Raw genomic sequence first — 24,663 nt, 5'->3', positions numbered from 1 at the left:
TAAGATACATTCGGTATTGAAAGACTAATATGACACACCCTCTGATCTCAAGGTATATGTAATAATTGGCAATACAGACAAGTTCATTCATTCAACAAGTGCCACAAACATGGAGTTTACAGCCTTATGGTGGAGATAATCAAAGAAATCATTACAAACTCTACAAAGCACCATGAAAGGTTCTAGCAGGGAGCTCTCACCTAACTGGGTAGGGAGTGGGCTGAGAAGGCTTCCTTAAGGAAGAGATATATAAGTTGAAACAGGAAGTATGTAGAACAGAAAAGTAACTGGAGGAAGGAAGAACATTTAAGGTGGGAAAAACATCATAGAAAAAGGCTTTGCAGCAAGGAGGATCATGGTATGCAGACGCCGAAAGGCCAGTGTGTCTGGAGATCAGAGAACATGAGGGTAAAGCAGATGGGGCTAGCGAGGTAGTCAGGGGCCAGATAACACAGGGCCCTGGAAGCCAGAGCAAAGTTAGCATTTTGAGTTCAAAGGAAAGCCACTGGAAGGTTAAAACAGAGAAGCGAGATCATCTGCTTTGTATTTTTAAAAGGATACTCTGATTGCTTTATACAGAATGGATTGCAGCGGGGCAGAAATGGAAGCAGGGGAAAAATTTCTGTCGTCAGTTTCATTAGGCAAGAAAAAAAACGGTGGCTTGGGCTAGGGTGCAAATAGTTGGGATGGAGGGAAGTGAATGGATTCATGGTGTGTTTGAAGGTGATGGCAATAGGATTTGCTGATAGATTCGACTGGATTGCATTGCACTGGACTGGACTGGATGAGAGACTGAACGGGGTGAGACAAAGAGACTAGCAAAATCCTTAGACTTTTGGATAAAGCCACTGGGTGGTTATTACTGCTGCCTTCTAAGACGGGGAAGGCGAGGGAGAAACGTATCTAGGTATGTTCAGGGAATCAAGAGTTCTGTTTTGGCCATGTTAGATTTGAGGTAACTTATCGGCCATTTTTGTGACAATACCAACTTGGATTAAGTCTGTAGTTCGGCAAAGAAGTCCAGGCTGGAGATAGCGAGGTGGGAGTGATCAGCACATCATGGACTAAATAAAGTCACCTAGAGTGTAGGGGAGAGAATAAGACAAGGAGAGAGTCCTAGAACACTCCAAAATATAGTGGTCACACAAAGGAAAAGCAGCCAGAAAGGAGACTGGGAGAAAGTAACCAGTGAATTGAAGGAAAATGAGAAGAAAATGTTTCAGGAAGGGAGTGGGCAACTGTGATGAATGCTGCTAAAAGTGTCACGATTGAATTTGGTGACACACAAGTCTTCAGTGTTCTTGTAAGAGCAGTCTCGAGAGAGTGGTGAGAACTGAAGCCTTACTGATTGAAGCATGTTAGGCAGAGAATGTGATCTGAGGAGAGGCCGCCATTAGAGAATTCTCTCATGAAGCTTTGCTATTAAGTGCAGCAGAAGAAAAGGGTGTGGGTACAGTGTTTACAAAGACACTAGAACAAGTGAACGGAAATGAAGTAACCGTGTTTTCCGTACAATATTTCTGGAAGTCCTAGAGTCGACTGCATGCTTTCGGGACGTGCTTCTCTTGGGTGGTCTAGTTTAAAATTCTACAGCCTTTCCGGCTACTCGATTCCCTGTTTACCGCACTGGCTCAGATAATCTGCTTATCTGTGGTTCACTGCTTTGAAAAAATAAATCTAGGCTGATGGAGCAACTGGGTTTTTCCCTGTTATCAGCTAAATTGGTAAGAAATTCACAACTGGGAAGGAGAGGCTTGTTTTTAGTCTGGACTATAACACAGTATAGGGGGAAGGATAACAGGAAAAACAGGCGAAATAGGAGGTAGTTTAAGATTACAGGGTGGCAGAGCAGACTTGATACACAAAACCTTGGGGAATCGGGGGGGAGGGGGCGGGTAGGGGAGGCGGGAGAGGGCAATGTACTACCCTGAGCAATACTTGCAGGGTAAAGTCTACGTGGTGACCAAGCTGGCTTCAAATCACAGCTGTGCTCCGTATCAGCTGCATGAGGTTAACCAAATAATTTAATTTTTTCGACATGTGCTTTCCTCGTTATAAAACAGAAATTGCTTAATCCAGCCTGTCTCACAAGGTAGTTATGAAGGTCAAAGGGGACAGGCCCAAACACTATACCGTGGAGTAGATTCTAACTCATAGCGACCCCATAGGACACAGTAGAGCTGCCCCATAAGGTTTCCAAGATTGCAAATAGCCACCCTACAGGACAGTGTGGAAATGCCCCCTTAAAGTTTGCAGGGCTGTAATGTTTAAGGTCACATCTTTCTCCCTCGGGGAAGCTGGTGCTGGGGGGGTTTGAGCTGCGGACCTTTTGGTTAGCAGCCCTGCACCACCAGGGCTCTCCAAAAGTAACAGCATCAAATAACATGAGTATTTGCATATGTTCCACCAAAGAATAGCACACTTAAACGCAACGAAGGGACTGGCATCCGTTACCTTAAAGCCCCTGGACGCTCTGCCAGGAATAAATCAGCACGTGGACAGTACTGGGCTTTAGGCGCTTCAGGGTTGGGGGTGGAGCCGCAGGCAGGCACTGGTCGGACCGCGGAGTTTTGTGGGTGGGGCTGGGGCGCCGCCGGGCTCGGGAACTTGGTTGCAGCTCGAGCTCGGGCTGTACCCAGACCGTGCCCTCGGGCTTGCACGCGTCCTCCAGGCCAGTCCGGGAAGATGGTGGAAGCGTGGTATATGGACGAGTCCGCGGACGACCAGAGGAAGCCCCACCGACTGGAGCCCGACCGCCCGGTCGGCCTGGAGCAACTGCGTCAGCTTGGTGTCTTTTACTGGAAAGTACGTTAGGAGGAAAGGAAGGAGGCCGAGTTCAGGAAAGGGGGCTGGAGTAAAGCTCGACCTTTGTAACCCTACACAGCTACAGGTCCCAGGCTGCCCTCTCCACGGCAGGCATGCCAGGTGTGTAACAAGGAAGTGCCTGCGCGCTGCGTCCTCCTGCAGCTGCTCCAGGAGGGCGCAGACAGCAAAGAGCAGAGTCCCGGAGGGGCGTCGGGAGGCCGTCACGCTAGCTCCCCCCAGATTTCTGTCTTCCGCGCACCCCCCAGGCTGGCACGTGGGTGGCCTGCAGCGGCCGTAAGGCGCAGGCGCAGGCGCAGGGTTGGGGGCGGTGGCCCGGCGTCCAGGCGCTCTGCGCATGCTCTGTCGGGGGTGGGCCCGACTGCGGGGGTGGCCGTGGTGGTGGGCTTGATGGGGGGGAGGGGGAGAGGGTGAAGGATGCAGGGTTCGTGAACTGCTTTGGGGCTTACGGGGGTCCCTGTGTTAGTCTGACGCCCCCGGCCAGCTTGGGTGCTCGTCTTTAAAAGGCCCCGGGGTCTCCGTTGGGACGGGTGGGTTACCGGAAGTGGAGGAGCAGCCTGGCCTCGATGGATTTGTCTTCGAGGGGAGAGAAAGGCCAGCACCCCGAAAAGGAGGCAGCCAGTTAGGTGGTGCGCAGTGGGCGTGTAAACAGCGCAGGGCCGTGCTCGGAGGAAATGGAGCTGGGAATAGTGGAGAGGCCTTCCTAAGTGCTGGCGGTGACACCTGGGCAGGACGAGTTTAGGAGACCGACTGGGGAGAGTCCCGGTTAGGGAGGTAAAGCTGGTAGTGGGAAGAAAGCGGGCAGACGACCTTAGGAATAGGAAATATGGGAAGGAGGATTTGTGAGGCTCTGTTTCTCTTAAATAAGCTGTGTGTGCTGTTGCGCCTTAATTTTGTACAATGTTGTAAAGTTATTCTGAGAGGTTCGCTGCCAAATGTGGAACTACTAGTCAGGAAGAACATAAATAATTTTTTTTCCCCCAGAAGAAGGTCGATATTATTGTAAGCATGTATTGAAGAAGCTGGGTTTAATCCGGCCTCTGTGTAGACCAGTGTTGTTCTTGTACCTTCTCTACAAATGCTCTGTAATTTTAGCTTTAGAAAAGCTTTGTGTGTGTTCAAGGATAAGTAAATCTTTAGTGTTTACATAATACTTTTCCTGATAATCTCAGCTTGTTTATTTTTAAATGGCCATAAGGTATAAAGGTTTCTTGCAGTGGCCACGGCCAAACGAGGTCCTGGGTAGGCTGAGAGGTGACTCTGAATCAATTCTTTGGTGGGAGTTTTGCTTTTAGCCAAACTGCATTTTGGTGAACAACATAAAATACGGTGTTGGAAGTGTTGCTGGAACACACATGGGAAGTTCCTGTGTTATGGTTTCAGTGAACATCTAGGTCAATTGGCATAACAAAGTTTATTAAGAAAAATGTTCTGCATCCCACTTGGGTGTGCAGTGTCTGGTGTCATTAAAAGCTAGTGACCGGCCAGATGCATCAGTTGGTCCTAACCCACCTGGAGCAAAGAAGAATGAAGAACACCAAAGACACAAGAAAAATGTTAGCCCGAGAGACAAAAAGGGCCACATAAACCAAAGACTCCATCAGCCTGAGACCTGAAGAACTAGGTGGTGCCCAGCTACCACCAATGACTGCCCTGACAGGGAACACAACAGAGAGTCCCTGACAGAGCAGGGTTGTGCAGAACTCAAATTCACTTAAAAAGACCAGAGTTAATGGTCTGACTGAGACTAAAGGAACCCCAGAAGACATGGCCCCTGAACTCTGTGTTAACCCAGAACTAAGACCATTCCTGAAGCCAACACTTCAGGCAAAGCTTAGACTAGACTATAAGACATAAAATGATACTTGAGAAGAGTGTGCTTCTTAGTTCAAGTAGATATACAAGACTACATGGGCAGCTCCTTTCTGGAGGTGATATGCGAAGGCAGAAAGGGATAGGAGCTGGTTAAATGGACACAGGAAATCTGGGGTGGAAAAGGGGAGTATGCTGTCACATTATAGGGATAGCAACTATGGTCATGTTGTTAGGTGCCGTCGAGTTGGTTCCGACTCATAGCAACCCTATGCACAGCAGAATGAAACACTGCCCAGACCCGAGCCATCCTTAAAATCGTTGTTATGCTTGAGCTCATTGTTGCAGCAACTGTGTCAGTCCACCTCGTTGAGGGTCTTCCTCTTTTCCGCTGACCCTGTACTCTGCCAAGCCATGATGTCCTTCTCCAGGGACTGATCCCTCCTGACAACATATCCAAAGTATGTAAGACCCGGTCTCACCATCCTTGCTTCTAAGGAGCATTCTGGTTGTACTTCTTCTAAGACAGATTTGTTCGTTCTTTTGGCAGTCCATGGTATATTCGATATTCTTCGCCAACACAACAATTCAAAGGCGTCAATTCTTCGGTCTTCCTTTTTCATTGTCCAGCTTTCACATGCATATGATGGGACTGAAAATACCATGGCTTGTCTCAGGCGCACTTTAGTCCTCAAGGTGACATCTTTGCTCTTCAACACTTTAAAGAGGTCCTTTGCATCAGATTTACCCAATGCAATGTGTCTTTTGATTTCTTGACTGCTTCTTCCATGGCTGTTGATTGTGGATCCAAGTAAAATGAAATCTTTGACAACTTCAGTCTTTTCTCCATTTATCATGATGTTGCTCACTGGTCCAATTATGAGGATTTTTGTTTTCTTTATGTTGAGGTGCAATCCATCCTGAAGGCTGTGGTCTTTGATCTTCATTAATAAGTGCTCCAAGTCCTCTTCACTTTCAGCAAGCAAGGTTGTGTCATCTGCATAACGCAGGTTGTTAATGAGTCTTTCTCCAATCCTGATGTCTCGTTCTTCATATAGTCCAGCTTCTCGGATTATTTGCTCAGCATACAGATTGAATAGGTATGGTGAAAGGATACAACCCTGACGCACACCTTTCCTGACTTTAAACCAATCAGTATCCCCTTGTTCTGTCCCAACAACTGCCTCTTGATCTATGTAAAGGTTCCTCATGAGCACAATTAAGTGTTCTGGAATTCCCATTCTTCGCAGTGTTATCCGTAAGTTGTTATGATCCACACAGTCAAATGCCTTTGCATAGTCAATAAAACACAGGTAAACATCCTTCTGGTATTCTCTGTTTTCAGCCAAGATCCATCTGACATCAGCAGTGATATCCCTGGCTCCATGTCCTCTTCTGAAACCGGCCTGAATTTCTAGCAGTTCCCTGTCGATATACTGCTGCAGCCATTTTTGAATGATCTTCAGCAGAATTTTGCTTGGGTGTGATATTAATGATATTGTTCTATAATTTCCACATTTAGTTGGATCACCTTTCTTGGCAATAGACATAAATATGGATCTTTTCCAGTCAGTTGGCCAGGAAGCTGTCTTCCATATTTCTTGGCATAGACGAGTGAGTACCTCCAGCGCTGCATCTGTTTTGTTGAAACATCTCAACTGATATTCCATTAATTCCTGGAGCCTTGTTTTTCGCCAGTGCCTTCAGAGCAGCTTGTACTTATTCCTTCAGTACCATCGGTTCCTGATCATGTGGCACCTCTTGAAATGGTTGAACATCGACTAATTCTTTTTGGGATAATGACTCTGTGTATTCCTTACACCTTCTTTTGATGCTTCCTGTGTCATTTAATATTTTTCCCATGGAATCCTTCACTATTGAAACTCGAGGCTTGAATTTTTTCTTCAAATCTTTCAGCTTGAGAAACGCCGAGCATGTTCTTCTGCTCTGGTTTTCCATCTCCAGCTCTTTGCACATGGTCACATAACAATGTGTTTATAAGTTTTTGTATGAGACACTAACTTGAGCTGTAAACCTTCACCTAAAGCACAATAATAATTAAAAAAGGTAAAAAAAAAAAAGAAATGTCATTTGAGGGTCCAGTTTAACTGAGTGTCCTGAATTTGATCTGGCAACCCTACCCAAGAAGGTTGAGTAGAAGTTTGTATAGAAGTTTGCTTGGGAGTCCCAGCGTTGACTGATCTGGGCACAGGCTGGCCCACCTCCTCCTGTCTTCATGTAACGATGGCGGAAGTGGAGAAGCAGACAGAAGTAAAACGAGGATGAATCTGTCCCAGGGCTGGTGGGTGTAGCTGTACTACCAATCATCCAGTTGCTATTGAGTGGATCCCTACTCGTAGGGACCATGTGTGTGTCAGACGATGCTCCACAGAGCTTTCTTTTTTAAAATAGTATTTTATTGTGTTTTTGGTAAAGATATACACTGCCGTTTAGGTGTTTAAGTTCCCATTCAACAATTTCTACACAAATCGTTGAATGACATTGTTTATAATCTTAAGAATGCCTGAACATTCTTATTTCAGTTCTGGTTGTTCTGTTTCCATTAATCTAGTTTCCCTGACCCCTTACCTTCACATCTTTGTTTTGTTTTTCACATTTAAATGTAATCCATATGGAATTTATTTTGGTATATGTGTGAAATGAGGGTCTAGTGGAAACTTTTTTTTTATTGTACTTTTGACTGTTTACAGAACAAACTAGTTTCTCATTAAACAGTTAGTACACACATTGTTTTATGACATTAGGTAACAACCACATGACATGTCAACACTCTCCCTTTTCGACCTTGGGCTCCCTATTACCAGCTTTCCTGTCCCCTCTTGCCTTCTAGTCCTTGCCCCATGGCTGTTATCCCCCTTTAGTCTCATTTTGTTTTATGGGCCTGTCTCATCTTTGGATGAAAGGTGAAACTCAGGAGTGACTTCTTTACAGAGCTAAAAGGGTGTTGGGGGCCATACTCTTGGGGTTTCCCTAGTCTCTGTCAGGCCAGTAAGTGTGGCTTTTTTTTTATTATTTTGTAAGTTAGAATCTTGTTCTACATTTTTCTCCATCTCTGTCCGGAACCCTCTATTTTGATCCCTGTCAGAGCAGTCAGGAAACTCTGGTGGCGTTGTGGTTAAGTGCTGTGGCTGCTAACCAGAAGGTCAGTAGTTCGAATCCACTAGGTGCTCCTTGGAAACCCTATGGGGCAGTTCTACTCTGTCCTGTAGGGTCGCTATGAGTCGGAATCGACTCGATGGCAGCGGGTTTCAGAGGAGTCAGTGGTGATAGCCAGGCACCATCTAGTTGCAGTGGACTCAGTCTGGTGGAGGCCGTGGTAGCAGTGGTCCATTAGTCCTTTGGACTGATCTTTCCCTTGTATCTTTAGTTTTCTTCCCTCTCCCTTGCTTCCGACAGGGTGAGACCAGTGGAGTATCTTAGATGTCCACCCACAAGCTTTTAAGACCCAGACGCTATTCACCGAAGTGGAGTGTAGAACTTTTTTTTTAATAAATTATGTTATGCCAGCTGAGCTGGGTATTCCCCAAGACTATGGTCCCCACAGCCCTCAGCCTGGCAATTTGGTCCCTTAGGGAGTTTGGATGTGTCTATGGAACTTTTTGGGTTTTATGGAACTTTCATGGCCTTGACTTCTACAAGTTGTGCTGGCTACCTCAGTATTGTGTACTGTCTTACCCTTCACCAAAGTTCATGTCTTTTTTTAAAGTGATTGTTGGCTTTGGTCTCATATAGATGATTTTTTAAAGGAGCACGGTACTCGTGGGTGATACTTTTTATTTTATGAGCCAATCTGTTATTTAGCTAAAAGGTGAACTCGGGTTAATTTTGGTTCAAGGTTTTAAGGATATTTCAGGGCAATAGTCTTGGGGAACCCTCTAGTCTAAACAGGCCCAGTAAGTCTCCACTTCTTTAAGAATTTGAGTTCTGTTCCACAGTTTTCTCCCATTCAATCAGGATCCATCTATTGTCGCCCTGATTAGAATGGTCAGTGGTGGTAACTGGGCACTATCTAGTTCTCCTGGTCTCAGGGTAGATGAGGTCATCCATGCTCCATAGGGTTTTCAATCGCCAGTTTTTCAGAAGTAGATTGCCAGGCCTACTTTATGAGGCACCTCTGGGTGGCCTTTAACTGCCAACCTTTCAATTATTGGTGGAATTAGCTGTTTGCTCCCATTTTTTGCCAAATCCTGACTCTAAGAGACACTCACTTAGTTCCTGAGTCAAGTGCTTTCTTGGTGCTCCTGTTTCCAGTAGCTTAGCTCCCCAGGTGGGGAAGGAATTAGAGTTTTGCAGCCCTCACCAGCTGCCCTTGAAACCTGTCCAGACAATGTTCAGTTCCAGGTTTTTTTCTCCACAATATTGTTAAAACAGCAAGGAAATATTAAAAAGCTCAACAGGAAAAAACAAACACAGACTTCCTTGGAGCCTTACATATACGTTGTAAGAGAAAAAGACCCCAGACGCAAATTTAATCAAGAGATTTTTATTAAGCCAAGACTAAGAGACGATCATTTGAATGAGGGAGACGGTCAGCATGTATCCAATTCAGAGGCTGAAGGAATCTACCGAATCACAGTCATGTTGTCCATGACAGAAAATCCTGACAAGGTCATGACTGATAGCAGGTCAATTCATTACTGTCATAGGTAGAACTGCAGAAGTGGGGAAAGGACCATGACTAGGATCCACACATAATTACAGGTCAAAAAAAGGTTACTGAATTAGCTCTGGGGTTTTAATTACTTAGCTACATGGTGGCTGGGGTCAGTTCATGGTCATGTGATCCGGAATCATAGGTACAACGTGCTTGTAAGAATGGCGTGGGGGCGGCATCAGACCTCCTCTTAATTCACATCAAGATCAACAGCCCAAGGCTGATTCCTGTGAGGCAGAGATCAGACAGTCTTCCTCTCTCCACCATCTTTACCAATTCTGACACCACCTGTCCCTCCCACGGCATTCTCTACTTCTCTGCTGGATTTGATAATTCATTGCAATGGCCACACAGAAGTCACAGACAATAGTACAATTACGGGGCTTATTAGGGAAGTAACAGGTTACAAATCAGGTTCAGCAACACTCAGGGTACAGTTCTTCCGTCAGGACAGCCTCTTCTCAGCTGTGCATGCAGGCATGCCTCTCTGGCCCTCAGCCTCCTTCCTGCTTAGACAAGTGTTACAAAGCTCTTTTGGCTCTGCTGATAAGTGCCCAGAGGTAACCCACTCTGCCAGTAACCTTCACCCGAAGGTGCTCAGCATTTTTGACTCTGTGAGTCAGCAAACCTAGCTCCACCAAGTGCCTGGAGGCACCCTACTCCTCCAGCAAGCCTCCTGCCCAAAGGCACTCAGCTTTCTTCTCTGTGGGTCAGGAAGCCTATCCCCTGCTATACTATCCCCTGCCAGTCTCTCCAGCTGCCACTTCTCAGTTTTAACAGCTCTTGGTCTCCTTGTTCCAGGAACTTCTCAGCACAGGAATCCCTGGTCCAAATGACACGCTTCGCTCTTGGCCCTTCTTCTCTTGGTGTGATCCTTTTTCTGCCCTGGAATTGGCTCTTTTTTAACCCTAGTGGGATAGCAAAACTGTCCAATCGCCTTGTTGGGCCATAATTACTTATTTGCCCAGTTCCACCGAATCACTTGGGTGGAAATTACAAGACCATGGTGAGAGAGGCCACAAAAAAGTGATCTGTCGTACTGCAGCGATTATAAGACAATACCAGGACCCCAACATTTAAGTTACACCAGATAACATGCGTCATGGAGCATAACCTTCTTTCATTTACCTTGGTACACTTATTTATTAGCCAGCAGAGAAACAGATTGTGCCAGTTTTTCTATCACATAAATAGAGGAAAGGGAAATTGGACCTCATCCTACCTTTCCTTACTGTGTCCAAGCCCTGTAAGATTTAGCGGGTCTCCACTCTCCAGATCACATGAAATGGCAGAGGATCAAAGAATATTCTAGCATAAAAGACCCTTAGAAATCATCTGATCAATCTAGATAATAGGAGTCCCTGGGTGGTGCAGACAATTAAGCACTGCACTACTGGCCTAAAGTTTTGATGTTTGAACCTACCCAGAGATGCCTTGGAAGAGAGTCTGGGGATCTGCTTCCAAAAGGTCACAGCCTTGAAAACCTTATGGAGCAGTTCACACATGGGGCCGTCATTAGGAATCGGTCCACAGCAACTAACAACAACAACAACATGGCAACTAACAAAGACAACAGATAAGAAAAGCGACAGTGCTAAGTCACATATTCTGTTAAGTAGAGGAACTTACCTCTGAGAGACCAATGCGAAGTCTAGTGTTTCTTCCTTTATAAAATGTTCAAAGAAATGCCAGAGGGAGATTGATTTGATTTGCAGGATGGATTGGTGGTAGAGAAACAACGCAAGGTGACAGTTTTATGTTGGACAGGTTTGAGATGAGGAGAACTTTACCAAGGCTCATGGCAGTGGGACTAGAAACGTGAAAACAAAGAATCTTCTCCCTTTTGGAGAGAAGGAAGGCTGGGTGTCTTGGGGAATGGAAAACCCCTTAAAAGAAATAGGGAAAGAGTATGAAGGAGGGTTAGTTTATGGCTGACAAAGGGAAAAGATAGATTTGGAATACAGAATGTGACCTTTTTGTTGTTGTTGTGTAAACTCTTTTAGTTGGATGCTGACAAATATGAGAATGATCCAGAATTAGAAAAGATCCGAAAAGAGAGAAACTACTCCTGGACCGACATAATAACAATATCCAAAGATAAACTACCAAATTATGAAGAAAAGGTAAGGGGGCTCTAAATTAATTTGGAAGCAGAGAATCATTTTATCTCCTACTAATGAACACAGCACTAATTTTTTCTTTTCTCCTTTCCTTTCTTCCCTTCCTTTATGTCTTTATCTGAATTTTAGTTCAGAGTAATACTGACCTCATAGAATGAGTTTGTAAGTATTCCATCTTTTTCAATATTTTGGAAGAGTGTGTGTGAAGTCAGTATTATTTCTTCCTTATGTGTTTTGTAGATTCACCATTGAAGCCATCTGGTTTGTATTTAGTTGTGGGAAGAATTTTAACTATGAATTCAATTTCTGTAAACATATAAAAACCTAAAACCAAACCCATTACTGTCGAGTTGATTCCGACTTATAGCGACCCTATAGGACGGAGGAGAACTGCCCCATAGGGTTTCCAAGGAGCACCTGGGGGATTCGAACTGCTGACCTTTTGGTTAGCAGCCAAGCTCTTAACCACTGCGCCACCAATCAAAAAAAAACAAAACCCATTGCCATCAAGTCAGTTTTGACTTATAGAGACCCTACAGGACAGGGTAGAACTGCTCCATAGGGTTTCCAAGGATCGGCTGGTGGATTTCAACTGCCAACTTTTTGGTTAGCAGCCGTAGCATACTGTAGTTGCTCCATCTTGGTTGGAAGTGGAAGTCAGGACTTTTTTTTTTTAAGCTATGTGTTTCATGCTTAGTCTTGAATGCTCATTATAAAGAAGCTTTCACTTACCTGTGGCAAGATGAGAAAAAGATGTGGAATGTAGAAAGTTTTTAATAAGGCTAAATTTATTCTATATAAAGGACTGCCTTTATTTCAAAATTATCATCTTCACTTCCTTGGGAATAAAATAACTCTTCTGAATTTTTATATATAATATACAGTCGCTATGAGTTGGAATTGACTCAACAACAACGGGTTGGGTTGGTTTCTTTTTTGGTTTCATGAAATTATAGTGATAATAATAGTTGTTTTTAATTTTTTTCTTAGCAAAATTTGGCAGCCATGATAGTTCCCAACATTTTTTTTAATCTTGCTGAGTTATGAAGTATTAAACGACTACCTTGGATCACTTAGTTTCAGCCTGCTGATTTTATAATTGGAATCCCGGAGAGAGTGAGGGACTGTCCCCAAGGTCACATTGAGAAACCTAGGCTAGAACCCAGGTGTTCTTGGTCCTGTGGCCTTTGTACTGAACCCACCCTGAGGACTGCCGTGACCCAGACTGTCCTTCCATTAGCTTGTACTTCTAAAAAAGTAAACATGAGCAGGTGAACCAACAATACCAAATTGAATTGAAAACAAAAAAAAGCAGCTTAAGAACATGGAAATTGTTTAATTTAGTTCCTGTTGTGTGGTTTGGTTCTTTGCTTTAGATCTGTGTATGTTAAATTATTCTTGCCAGTCAGAGGCCAAATATTGTAATACCTAACAAAATTACTTCATTTCTTACTAAGTGCCCTAACAACCATCTGATTCTCTGGGATTCAAATGGCATGATTCTTACTTAGAATTTCAGCTTACCTAACCTTTTCCTAGCAGTGTTTATCTTATAGAGAAGGTTGGGAGACAAAAAAAACAAAAAACAAGCACATGTCTCGCTGTTGAGTTGACTGTGACTCATGGTGACCTCATGTGTTTCAGAGTTGAACTGCACCCCATGGTGTCTTCGATGGCTGTGATCTTTCAGAAGTAGATTCCCAGGGCTTTCTTTTGAAGTGCCTGTTGCCAGCTGAACACTTAACCATTTGCGCCACCCAGGGACTCTACATAGATGGCACTTACGTATTATTAAAGTTTATAGTTATATTATTTTCATCCTCATTATCTTCTGGAATAGCTTCTTTTCTGGTATAAAACCTACTTCTTGATCTAGGCTTATTGCTCTTGTTTTTATAAAACAATCTTCTTTATTTTCTGATTATTTGGTGTAACCTAGTAGTGCCTGTAGACACCCTGATAGCATAATGGTTAAGAGCTACGGCCGCTAACCAAAAGGTCGGCAGTTCGAATCCACCAGACACTCCTTAGAAACCCAATGGGACAGTTCTGCTCTGTCCTTTAAGGTCGATATAAGTTGGAATCGACTCGACAGCAACAGGTTTGGTTTTTTGGTAGTAGCGCCAGACCTCGCCTAACTTTAGGAGGAGGGATGAGAGTCGGATCAGCACAAAGTTGGCTCCTATGAAGTGAAGGTCAGACATACTTCTACTCTCCAACTTCTTCACCTGTTTTGACACCAGCCATCTCCCTCTGCCTCCCATGGCACTCTCTACTTTTCTGTTGGGTTCATATTCATTGCAATGGCCATACAGAATTCACAGATGATACTCACGATAATATGGTTTATTAGGGAAGTAACAGGCTCTATATAACTCGGGATCAAGATCAACTTGGAAGTAACAGGCTACAATTCAAGGGGCAGGATACAGTTCTTCAATCAGGACAGCTTTCAACCAAGACAGCTCTCAGCTTCTTCTCTGCCATGACTGTAGGCCGATAGGCCTTCTCTCAACTGTGCGTGCAGACAGGCCTTCGCTCATCTGTGCCCACCTCTGGGCCTTCTCTTGGCTGTGCCCTGCCTGGGCAAGTGTTATAGCTCATTAACTTTGCTAACAAGTGCTCGGAGGCACTCCTTTCTGCCAGCAAGCCTCTTGCCCAAAGATGCCCTGCTCTTTTGCTTTGTGGATTGGCAAGCTCACTGTAGCCACTTCCTGGCGGTTTCATGGTTCCTGCTGCTCGTACTGCTGCTGCCATTTCTCTGCTGCTAGGCTCTGCTGTGGTTGCTGACGTTTCTCATGCTGCCTCCTATGTTACAGCTTTCTCTCTCCTGTGTCTAGGAGCCTATCAGTGCAGGGATCCCTGGTCCAAAGCGTGCGTTTCACTCAGGCTCTTTTTGAAGGTAATAAGGTCCCCTAATCCTCTGTGCAGTTGGTCCTTATGTAAGCCAACTTCTTGTCAATTTTAAGCGATGGCCCTCTCTCCAGACCATGAACTGACCCATCCCCTTGGTAGGCCACAGTCACTTAATTTGCATAATAATTGACCAATTCCCACAGTTGATCAATTGGTCGCTTAATCCTGTTGGGTGGTTTTACACACCTTATTTGTAGACTGACCAGTCCCTGCAAGGTGCATAAAATAGACCAATCACAGGGCAGGCTGCAGCCAACCAATTATTCTTGGCAGAATTATAAGCCCAAATCCAGAAAAACTATATATAAAGAGAAATCCATTGCAGTGCACCTGGGTTTGTCCTCATATTAGATTCAAGTTATGTAATTTTGGCAGGAATCCTATACAGATGACGTGGTGTCAGCTCAGTCCATTCCATCAGGTGACATGGGCTATCAGATGATCCCATTATAATAACTCTGATCATTTAGTTAAGTTGGCATCCACCAAGTTTCTCCATTGTAAGACTTTTCCTCTGAAATTAATCAGTAGGAATAAAGAGGAAGACCCTCAATTAGATGGCTTGACAAGTGGTTCCAACAGCGGGCTCCGGCATAGCAACGATTGTGGGGATGGTGCAGGACCGGGCAGTGTTTCGTTCTGTCATACGTAGGGTCTCTGAGTCGGAACCTGCTCAATGGCACCTAACAACAGTGGGCTTCAGCATAGCAACGATTGTGAGGGTGGTACAGGACCGGGCAGTATTTCGTTCTGTTGTAGATAGGGTTGCAGTGAGTTGGAACTTGCTCAATGGCACCTAACAACAGCCACCACTAAATTTGTGGAGAGTTACTTTCAGACTTGCGAATGTCGTTTCCTATCAAGCATTCACTCGGTATTTTTAGTAAGTCTTGATGACTCTTACCTAAATCGGTTATTACCTTGATGATTGCAAAAAGATGATTTTCTAGCTGTCATTCCTTCTATATTGAATTGGCATATTCTACTACAAGGGGTAGGTTTTCCTTCTCTCCTGTTGATTTATCATTGATGTGGGTTCACGGATTCTTATTTTAATCACTGGGCTATAATTCATTCCTGTCATTATTCATCTTGATGTTCAGATTGTCCCAGATTTGGCATGTGTGTGTGTGTGTGTGTGTGTGTGTGTGTGTATGTAGCCATTTCCTCTTCATTCTTACATAAAAGATAGCAACACGTATCCTCTTTTGTACTTTTCTTTTTTCAGCTTTTCCAGTATATTCTAGAAATCATTGTGTATCACTTGATACTGATTTTTCCTCATTCTTTTTTACAACTGCATCGTATACCATTGCGTGGATATATCATAATTGATTCAATCACTCTTCTAAGTTGGGGCACTTGAGTTGTTTGCAGCATTTTAAAATTACAAATAATATAGCAATGAATAACCTGGCGCATATTTATTTTTGTTCTGTTGAAGATGTATCCTCAGGGTAAATTTCTAGGGGTGGGATTGCCGGATCAGCCAGTAACATAGTGCATAGATGCTGCCAGAGTTCCTTCCACAGGGTTGTGATGTTTTGCAGTCCCTCCAGCCTCCATTGAGGATGTCTGTTTCCCTATAGCTTCAACGACAGAGTGAGTCCTCGGCAGACATTCAAATACTTGACAATCTGATAGGGGAAAAATGGTATCTCAGTGAAGAGTTAATGTGGTTAGTTGCTATTATATGTGGTGATTTTCTAAACATTTACAGATATTCCAGGAAATTTTTTTTTGAAATATGTAAACATTATGTGAGGTAAACTTTAAAACATTCCTGAATAAAGGGGATGGATAGATATTAACAATGTAAATACAGTTGAATATTAATGGTAGAATCTAGGTGGAGGGTATATGGATATTTACTGTAAAATTATTTCAGCTCTTTTGCATATTTTAATATTTTCATTTAAAATGCTAGGGGGGAAAAGACCTCCTGAAAGATGTAAAATTATATTTGTACAAATGGAAAGTATGTATCAGGACTGTTAATGCCTTCTTTCAGTGTGGCTTTTCACTGACCCTTGCATTGTGCCATCTTAGCCTGATTGCTGTGCACAGAACAGTTACTGTGTAGTGGTCATGAGCGTGGACTCTGGAGCCAGAATGTCTGGGCGGGAGTCTCAGCTGTGCCACTTACTAGCTGTGTGACCTTGGGCCAGTTACTTAGCCACCCTGTGTCACCATTTATTAAGATACATAAAGTATTTAGAACATTGCCTGGCTCGTGGTAAGTGCTATCTAAGTGTTAACTTCCTATTACTACTGTTATCTTGATGAATCCATTGCTGTCGAGTTGATTCCAACTCATAATGACCCTACAGGACAGAGTAGAACTGCCCTATAGGGTTTCCAAGGAGCAGCTGGTGGATTCGAACTGCCAACTTGGTTAGCAGCCGTAGCTCTCAACCACTTTGCCACTGTCTTAATAAGCTTCGTAAAATATTTGAGCTCCTGGCCACCTTATATGTATAATATTAATAATTCTCAGCAAGTGTCACGTTCACTTTTATGGGAGAGAATTTTCATTCACCTCAGTTGTGGTGTTATTGAAAGCTTAGGCCCGTGGGTGGATCTCTGCCAATTTGCATGATTGGTCTCTAGCAGACTTAAAAAATTTCCCTCCTACTCTAGATTAAAATGTTTTACGAGGAGCATTTACACTTGGATGATGAAATTCGATACATTCTGGATGGAAGTGGCTACTTTGATGTGAGAGATAAAGAGGACAAGTGGATCCGGATCTTCATGGAGAAAGGAGACATGATAACCCTTCCTGCAGGCATTTACCACCGCTTCACCCTGGATGAAAAGGTAGAAGCTATTTCTTCGTTTTCTTTTGTATATGGTTTATTTTATTTTTGTTGTTGTAAGACTATACACAGCAAGACATACAGCAAGTCAACAATTTCTACATGTACAGTTCAGTGACCCTGATTACATTCTTCTAATTGTGCAACCATTCTCACCTCCTTTTCTGAGTCGTTACCTTCTCCATTAACATAAATTCACTGTCGCCTAAGCTTCCTATCTGATATGTTCACTTGCTGTTGTCAGTTTGTTCCTATATAAACCACCAAACCCATTGCCGTCGAGTCGATTCTGACTCATATCAACCCTATAGGACAAAGTAGAACTGCCCCATAGAGTTTCCAAGGAGCGCCTGGTAGATCTAAACTGCTGATCTTTTGGTTAGCAGATGTAGCTCTTAACCACTGTGCCACCACGGTTTCCTGATAGATCTTAAAGGAGCACAGTGCTCAAGGCAGACATTCTTTACCGCTGAAGCTAAGCTATTGTTTGCTTTTAAGAAGACTTCAGGGGGGCAATATATATATATATATATTTTTTTTTTTTGAACATTTTATTGTGGTTTGGGTGAAAGTTTACGGAGCAAATTAGTTTCCCATTCAACAATTTATACACATTTTGTTTCATGACATTAGTTGCGGTCACCTCAATCTTACTATTTTTAAGACTTGCATAGGTAGTTCCAGAAATTCCCAACACTGCCATAACACCACCAGCTCTGCTACGTGAGAATTGAGAATAGCTGACTTTTTAAGCATGGTCATAGCTCATGACTCCTGTAGCTCTTTGCTTCAAAAAGAAATCCAGCTGGAGTCGGTAACCAGGGACTCCTGAGCGTGACAGCTGTTTGTTTTATGTTAACAGTCTACTTGTTATTGTTGCCTCCGTGTGTTCTCGGTAGACAGTAACACACATTTTAAAAACACTCACCACTGGCCAAGCAGAGGCCAAGCAAGTTAATAAGAAAACGGTCCTCCTCCTTTAACTGAGAGAGATTTTCCAGCCTATATTTGTTATGAGCTAACGCTGCTAACCAAAAGGTTGGCAGTTCAAATCCACCGGCCACTCCTTGGAAGCGCTGTGGGGCAGTTCTCTGTCCTTTAAGGTCTCTGTGAGTCGGAATCGACTCAACAGCAATGGGTTACTGATTCTAGGGGTACGTAATTGTCAGGCATCTCAAGGGTTGCCGCTCTTACTTTGTCATTAACGGTAGTTGCAATGCAATCATTGAGACTGACAATAGAAAGGTAAGGTAATTCTTAGGTTTTCTGGATGTGATTTGAATTAAACCTGAGAATAAGGGATAGCCTTTGTTATTAGATTTCTAATTTTTTTTCTGGATAGTTAGTGATGAAATATTTTAAATAAAGAGGTATGAAGGGGGAACAGGAGCACTGGTGGCGCAGTGTTTAAGAGCTTGGCTGCTAACCAAAAGGTCAGCAGTTCGAATCCACCAACTGCTCCTTGGAAACGCTATGTGGCAGTTCCATTCTGTCCTATAGGGTCGCTATGAGTTGGAATCAACACGATGGGAATGATTTTGGGGTTTTTTTTTGGAAGGGGGAAGAAGGGGGCTTTCATCATGTCTTTACTGGGTGTATACCAGTCTTACTGTGGTATTTAAAATCATTGACACGCACAGTATATATCAGTGTAGCCTACAGTTAATGTAATCCCCTGCTTTCCTTGTCATTCTCCCCGTACCCTGCATCAGGAGGCTTAAGAAATATAAGCATCTACTCACTACTATGATTGTCATCGTTTCCTCACTTACGCACTCCTGTTCCCCAGCCGCCCAATTTCTCTCCCTGGGGGTAACCAATATTACATTAAAAAAGGATCTTTTCAGAGAGATTTTTATGCATATTCAAGCAAATATGAATAAGTTTTTTTTTACCCTCCCTTTTTTTACACAGATGGTAGCAGACTCTATACATAGTTCTGCATTTTACTTTTTTTCACTTGATATGTTTTGGCAGTTGTTTCAGATCAGTGTATAAAGAGCCTCATTCCTTATTTATAACTGCATAGTATTCTATTGTTGGCTGTACCCTAATCTGTTAAACCAGTGATTTATCACAGTGAATGGATGACCCCTGATGAAGGACACAAAGATCACTTCTAATGCTTCGTTATTATAAATAGTGCTGTAATAAATAACCTTATACACTTGTAATTCTGCACTCGTGGAGGTTTCTCTGTAAGATAAATTCCTAAAGGAGTGGCAATTGGATTAAAAGGTGTGCGCATTGATAATTTTGATGGATGATACCAAATTGCCCTCTGTCGCCCACCAGCAACGTAAGAGGGCCCCAGTAGTAGTTCTTAGTAAAACTGTACCCAAAGGAAGTAGAAAGGAAGGGGGAAACATGCATTACACGTCTGGCCTGATTCTTATCCGTCCTTGGGCTCCTGAGTCAGTGCTTATTTTCATAAGCGATATTTTTACAGAGAGAATATAGAGTTAAACGCCGAACTTTCGCTGCAGATGCTGTTGCTTGCCTGAGCATAGGACTTACTAGCATTAGCCATACCCCCCAATGCTAATTCTTGTCCAGAGAATAAAATGTAACCAAAAATGTTAAGACACAAAAATAAAAACAACAAGAAAAGTATTATCTTCATTGTTAAACTATAAATATGTAGAAGGTCCTCTGTTTTAATAAGACGCTGGTTTGTTTGTTTCCTAGAATTATGTCAAGGCCATGCGGCTGTTTGTTGGGGAGCCAGTATGGACTGCGTACAACCGGCCCGCCGACCATTTCGATGCTCGAGGACAGTACATGAAGTTTTTGGCACAGACGGCATAGTGGTGCTCTCTAGAAACTAACACCCTACTTGTAAAGGTCCTAATCATGACCACTGAGCCAAAAATTAATCATTTTCTCTCTGCCTTTCTATTGTAGACTTGAGGCTAGGTTATCTTCCCTTTGCAAGAGTATTTGATCAGAATAGTTTTTCATGGAAGGAACAATACAGCTGATTTTTATATGGATGAAACTATGAAACTCTGGACAAACCGTATTCATTTTCTCTTATTAAAGCAAGAATCCAGTTGCCCTGTGTATGTACGTGCATTCAACTTTAACCTGAATGAAAGCCTGGTCTCCCAAAATGTAACCACTTATGTGCACTATCTGAATATTCTTCTTAAACTTTGAGCCAGATCTCAACCAGTGCTGTGCCTACCTTATAAAAACACACAGTAATTAGATAACATAACTAACCAAATCTAAGGTAGTGTTTCTTCTAAAATTATGCCTTGAGGTGAAGAGTGGAACAGGGGCGAGACTCCCATTATGCAGGACACTTTCAACTGCTTATGCTACTTTCTAGTTCAAACTGAAGGAACTGCCTTAATTGTATGCTTGGAGCTGAGAGTTACCTTATATTCAGATATATTCCTTAAAATTTCCCTTTTAGAATTTTTATGGAATGGTATATATATAATTAATGTGAGTAGTACCTATGATGAGTGCTTTTCCAGCCCGAGATTTCTAGCTGCAACTTTCTTCCTGTATCTCTCTTTCTCAATTGAGCCTTTGCATTTTAACAAGGAGATTAGCACGTCATTTTTCTACTTAACGATTCTGAGATACGATTTTGCCTAATTTGTTATAATCATATTAAATGCCCAGTCGACCTAATGTTTTAGAAGGGCAGTTTGCATTTAATATTTTTTAAAACTGCTTTAAAAATCTTTATGCTAACTAACAGTTTATCACCTCCGTATTGGTCTTGGAGGTTATTTTCCCATTGCACAGAGGAAACCCAGGTGTTAGACATTCGGGTAACCTCATTCTGAATTTTAGGATTAAAATAGATGCTTGCAGCATGATAATAACCGATATCCCTGGACTTTCTTTGGTCAAATGTTATTTTATCTCAATAATTAAAATAAGTGCTTATCTACTGATTTTTGTTTTATTTTATGGCTTCATTTCTAAATCAACGTTATAAACGAAACTTGTTTGTTTTCAGTTATTAAACATTAAAAAGAGACTCTCACTTTTTGTCGTCTTTTGTTGCTGAAGATAACGTTTCTCTACTAAGGTCCACAGAGCTGCTAAACTCCATCCACTGCCCCAAACACGTGATGCCTGGATGCTGGTTTCTGGGTGATTCAAGTTTGACCTGATTATTCTCCTGTGGCAGTGGTGGGGCTTCTCAGGTTTCTTCATACCTGAGCTGTTTTCACAGATGGAGCTGAGAGCTGAGGCACTTAGGTATTATAATTCTATCAGAACATTTAAGGTGAGGTAACATTTTGTTAGTTTTCCAAGAGTATTGCTCGCGTCTTTTTTTTTAATCAGCTGAAATGAGGTACAATTTACATACAATAAAATGTACCCATTATAAGTGTATTTATTTAAATTTTAGCAATTGTGTACAACTATGTGATACTAAGACCCCTGGTGGCACAGTGGTTAAAGCACTCAATTGCTAACCAAAAGTTGGTGGCTGGAACTCACCAGCCCCACTAAGGGAGAAAGATGTGGCAGTGTGTTTCCGTAAAGATTTACAGTCTTAGAAACTGTATGGGGCAGTTCCGCTCTGTCCTATAGGGTCGATATAGGGTCACTATGATTCAGAACCAACTCGACAGCAGTAGTTTTTTTTTTTTGGTATATGATACTATCATAATCAATACATATAACAGTTCCATTGCCCAAAAAGTTTCCTGTGCCCCTTCTTAGTCAATCCCCACTCCCCCACTTCCCCACCTCCCTATCCCCCCTACACCTCCTGCTCAGCTCCAAGCAACCACTATGGATTAGTTTCACCTTTTCTAGAAATTCATTTAAATGGAATCAGACAGTCTTGTGTCTGGCTTCTTATGCTCCTGCTTGTACCTTCTAATCCCATGTTATTACAATTTCTTTTGTGTCAGTGAATCATCTTGTTGGTATCTCAGACACTGAAATGGTTTCCAAAGAGCTCAAGGGTTGAAAAACCCCATGTAAGCAAGGGGAAATCAACTTCAATAATAAAACAGGACTCTGGAGAAGCAGAGAAAAGGCTGTCATGAGGCAGCAGGTGATAGGAATAAAGTGTTGGCACCCTTTCCGAAGGTATCACTGTTAAGTAGTTGAGGTCTTTAGTTCAAGTTGAATGGAGGAGAAGGTGGACCGTTTCTACATTCACATTCATTGATATTCTAAATCAGGTGGTTTTCCTAAGGGGCACGACAAATACTAGTCTCCCAAATAGCGCAGTTGGTTTTCACTGTCTCCAGGTTTGTGTGAGTTATTAATTTAGAGAGGGCTGTACTTGTTTGGGAAACCCTGGTGGCGTAGTGGTTAAGTGCCACAGCTGCTAACCAAGAGGTCGGCAGTTCAAATCCACCAGGTGCTCCTTGGAAACTCTATGGGGCAGTTCTACTCTGTCCTATAGGGTCACTATATGTTGGAATCGACTCGATGGCAGTGGGTTTGGTTTTTGGGTTTGGGTACTTGTTTGACTCATACTATAGGGTCACTATGAGTTGGAATCAACTCAACGGCACTGGGTTTGGTTTTTTTGGAGGGGGTACTTGCTTGTTTAATTAGATATATCTGAACATGTATTATTTTTTAAAATATGCCCTATTAAAAGTATATTGTATATATTGCAGTTGTGTTTATATGACTGGGATACTGATAGAGCAGAATATGAATTATTGCATTTACGTGTATGTCTCACAATGGTTTACGTGTTGGCATTTTAAAGAAATTTCCGTTTTTCCCTTGTTACATAATTATTGAAGATAAATGCCTCCAGAGAGGACCAAACCAAAAACCAAACCCAGCACCGTGGAGTCAATTCTGACTCATAGCAACCCTTTAGGACAGAGTAGAACTGCCCATAGAGTTTCCCAGGAGCACCTGGCAGATTGGAACTGCTGACCGTTTGGTTAGCACCCGTAGCTCTTAACCATTATGCCACCAGGGTTTCCCCAGAGAGGACAGACACCCTTTAAAAGGAGACTCCCAGTTTCCTGGGCCTGCCATTGTTGTTTCTAATTAAGAGGTAGACATAGATAAACCAAGAATTTTCAACCTTGTTCTATTTTGATCCAGATTAAATATCTGATGCCAATGAAATCCTAGCCCCAAGATAGTTTTACCTGAAATCTAGCTTTTAACAACTCCTTTATTCCTGTGGCGTTTCACTTCCCTATTTGGCTTCGTCCACATTTCTTTAGGGAATAGAGTCATCCCCTCTAATGGAGTCCCTGGGTGGTATAAACAGTTGAGCGCTTGGCCTCTGTGAAAATGGCGTTGTGGTGACGGACCTCGTCTAACTCCACAAGAGGGAGAGGAGAGAATCACCATAAGTGTCAGCCCAAGGCTGATTCCTGTGAGGTGGAGGCCAGACATACCTCCTTTTTCCAACCTTTTTACCAATTCTGACACCTGTCGTCCCTCCCACAGCACTCGCCTTCTCTGCTGGGTTTGATAATTTGTTGGAATGGCCACACACAACTCACAGACCATATTCACAGTTACAGGGTTTATTAGGGAAATAACAGGTTGCAACTCAGGATCAGGATCAGGGAGCATGTAGGCAGTCTTCCTTCTTCAGTGCAGGACAGCTCTCTCAGCTCCTCTCGGCTATACAGGGCTCCTCTCAGCCCCCTGAGGACAGGCTCTCTCTCCATCAGCCTGGCTTCTGCCCTGCTCGTCAAGTGTTACAAAGCTCTTTAAGCTGCTCTGATAAGTACCTGGAAATACCCCACTCTGCCAGGAAGCCTCCTGTTTGATGGTGTTGAGCTCTCGCTCCATGGGTCAGCACGTCCATTGTAGCTGCCTCCCTCTGTGGGCCAGGAAGCCCACTGCCCGGTCTCACACTGGTTTCCTGGTCTTACTGCTGCTATTTCTCTGCTGCTGTAGTCTGTCATGCTTGCCGCCACTTCTTTCTGTCTCCCACAGTCTCTGGTGTTACAGCTCTTCCTGTCTCCTGGGTCTAGGAACTTCTCAATACAGGGACCTTGGGTATAAAGGACATGATCCGCCCCCAGCTCTTCTTCTTGATGGTAATGAGGTCTTCCTCTCCACTTCTGGGATTGGGTCCCTTTAAGTCTAGCAGGATGGCAAAATTGACAAATCCTCATATCAGGACTCCATACACTATTTGCATAGTCCCACCCCACAAGGGTTCCATGCACTTTATTTGCGTTATTAGTAGCCTGTCCAATCCCCTTGATGGGCCATGAGCCTTATTTACACAGTCCCAGCCAGTCATTTTGTAGAAGTCACAAGACCATAAATGGCTAGAAGGGCCGTATTAAGTAATTCACAGCACTGAAACTAGTAACGGAAACGTTGGCAGTTCAAATCTACCCTGAGGTGCCTTGGAAGACAGGCCTGGTGATCTGCTTCCCGAGGATCACAGCCTTGAAAACCCTACGGAGCAGTTCTACTCTGCACAAGTGGGGTCACCATGAGCCTGAATGGACTGGACGGCAACTAACAGCAATACTCTGCTGAAGCTTGTAGTAGTTTATAGGAATTTGGAGGA

General features: G+C 43.2%; 1 protein-coding gene across 1 annotated transcript; it reads left to right on the top strand.

Moving 5' to 3' along the window:
- Positions 1–2,685: 2,685 nt before the first annotated feature.
- On the top strand, positions 2,686–19,973 carry ADI1 (acireductone dioxygenase 1). Its single transcript, NM_001286027.1, is given in 4 exon segments — positions 2,686–2,805; positions 11,314–11,433; positions 16,987–17,166; positions 19,854–19,973. Coding segments are annotated over 4 exon segments (540 nt in total).
- The last annotated feature ends 4,690 nt before the right edge of the window (positions 19,974–24,663 follow it).

This window comes from Loxodonta africana, chromosome 12 (genome assembly GCF_030014295.1).
Source record: "Loxodonta africana isolate mLoxAfr1 chromosome 12, mLoxAfr1.hap2, whole genome shotgun sequence".
Taxonomy (NCBI): Eukaryota; Metazoa; Chordata; class Mammalia; order Proboscidea; family Elephantidae; genus Loxodonta; species Loxodonta africana.
Note: the sequence above shows the minus strand (reverse complement) of the source record. Positions and strands in the feature narration are given on the sequence as shown.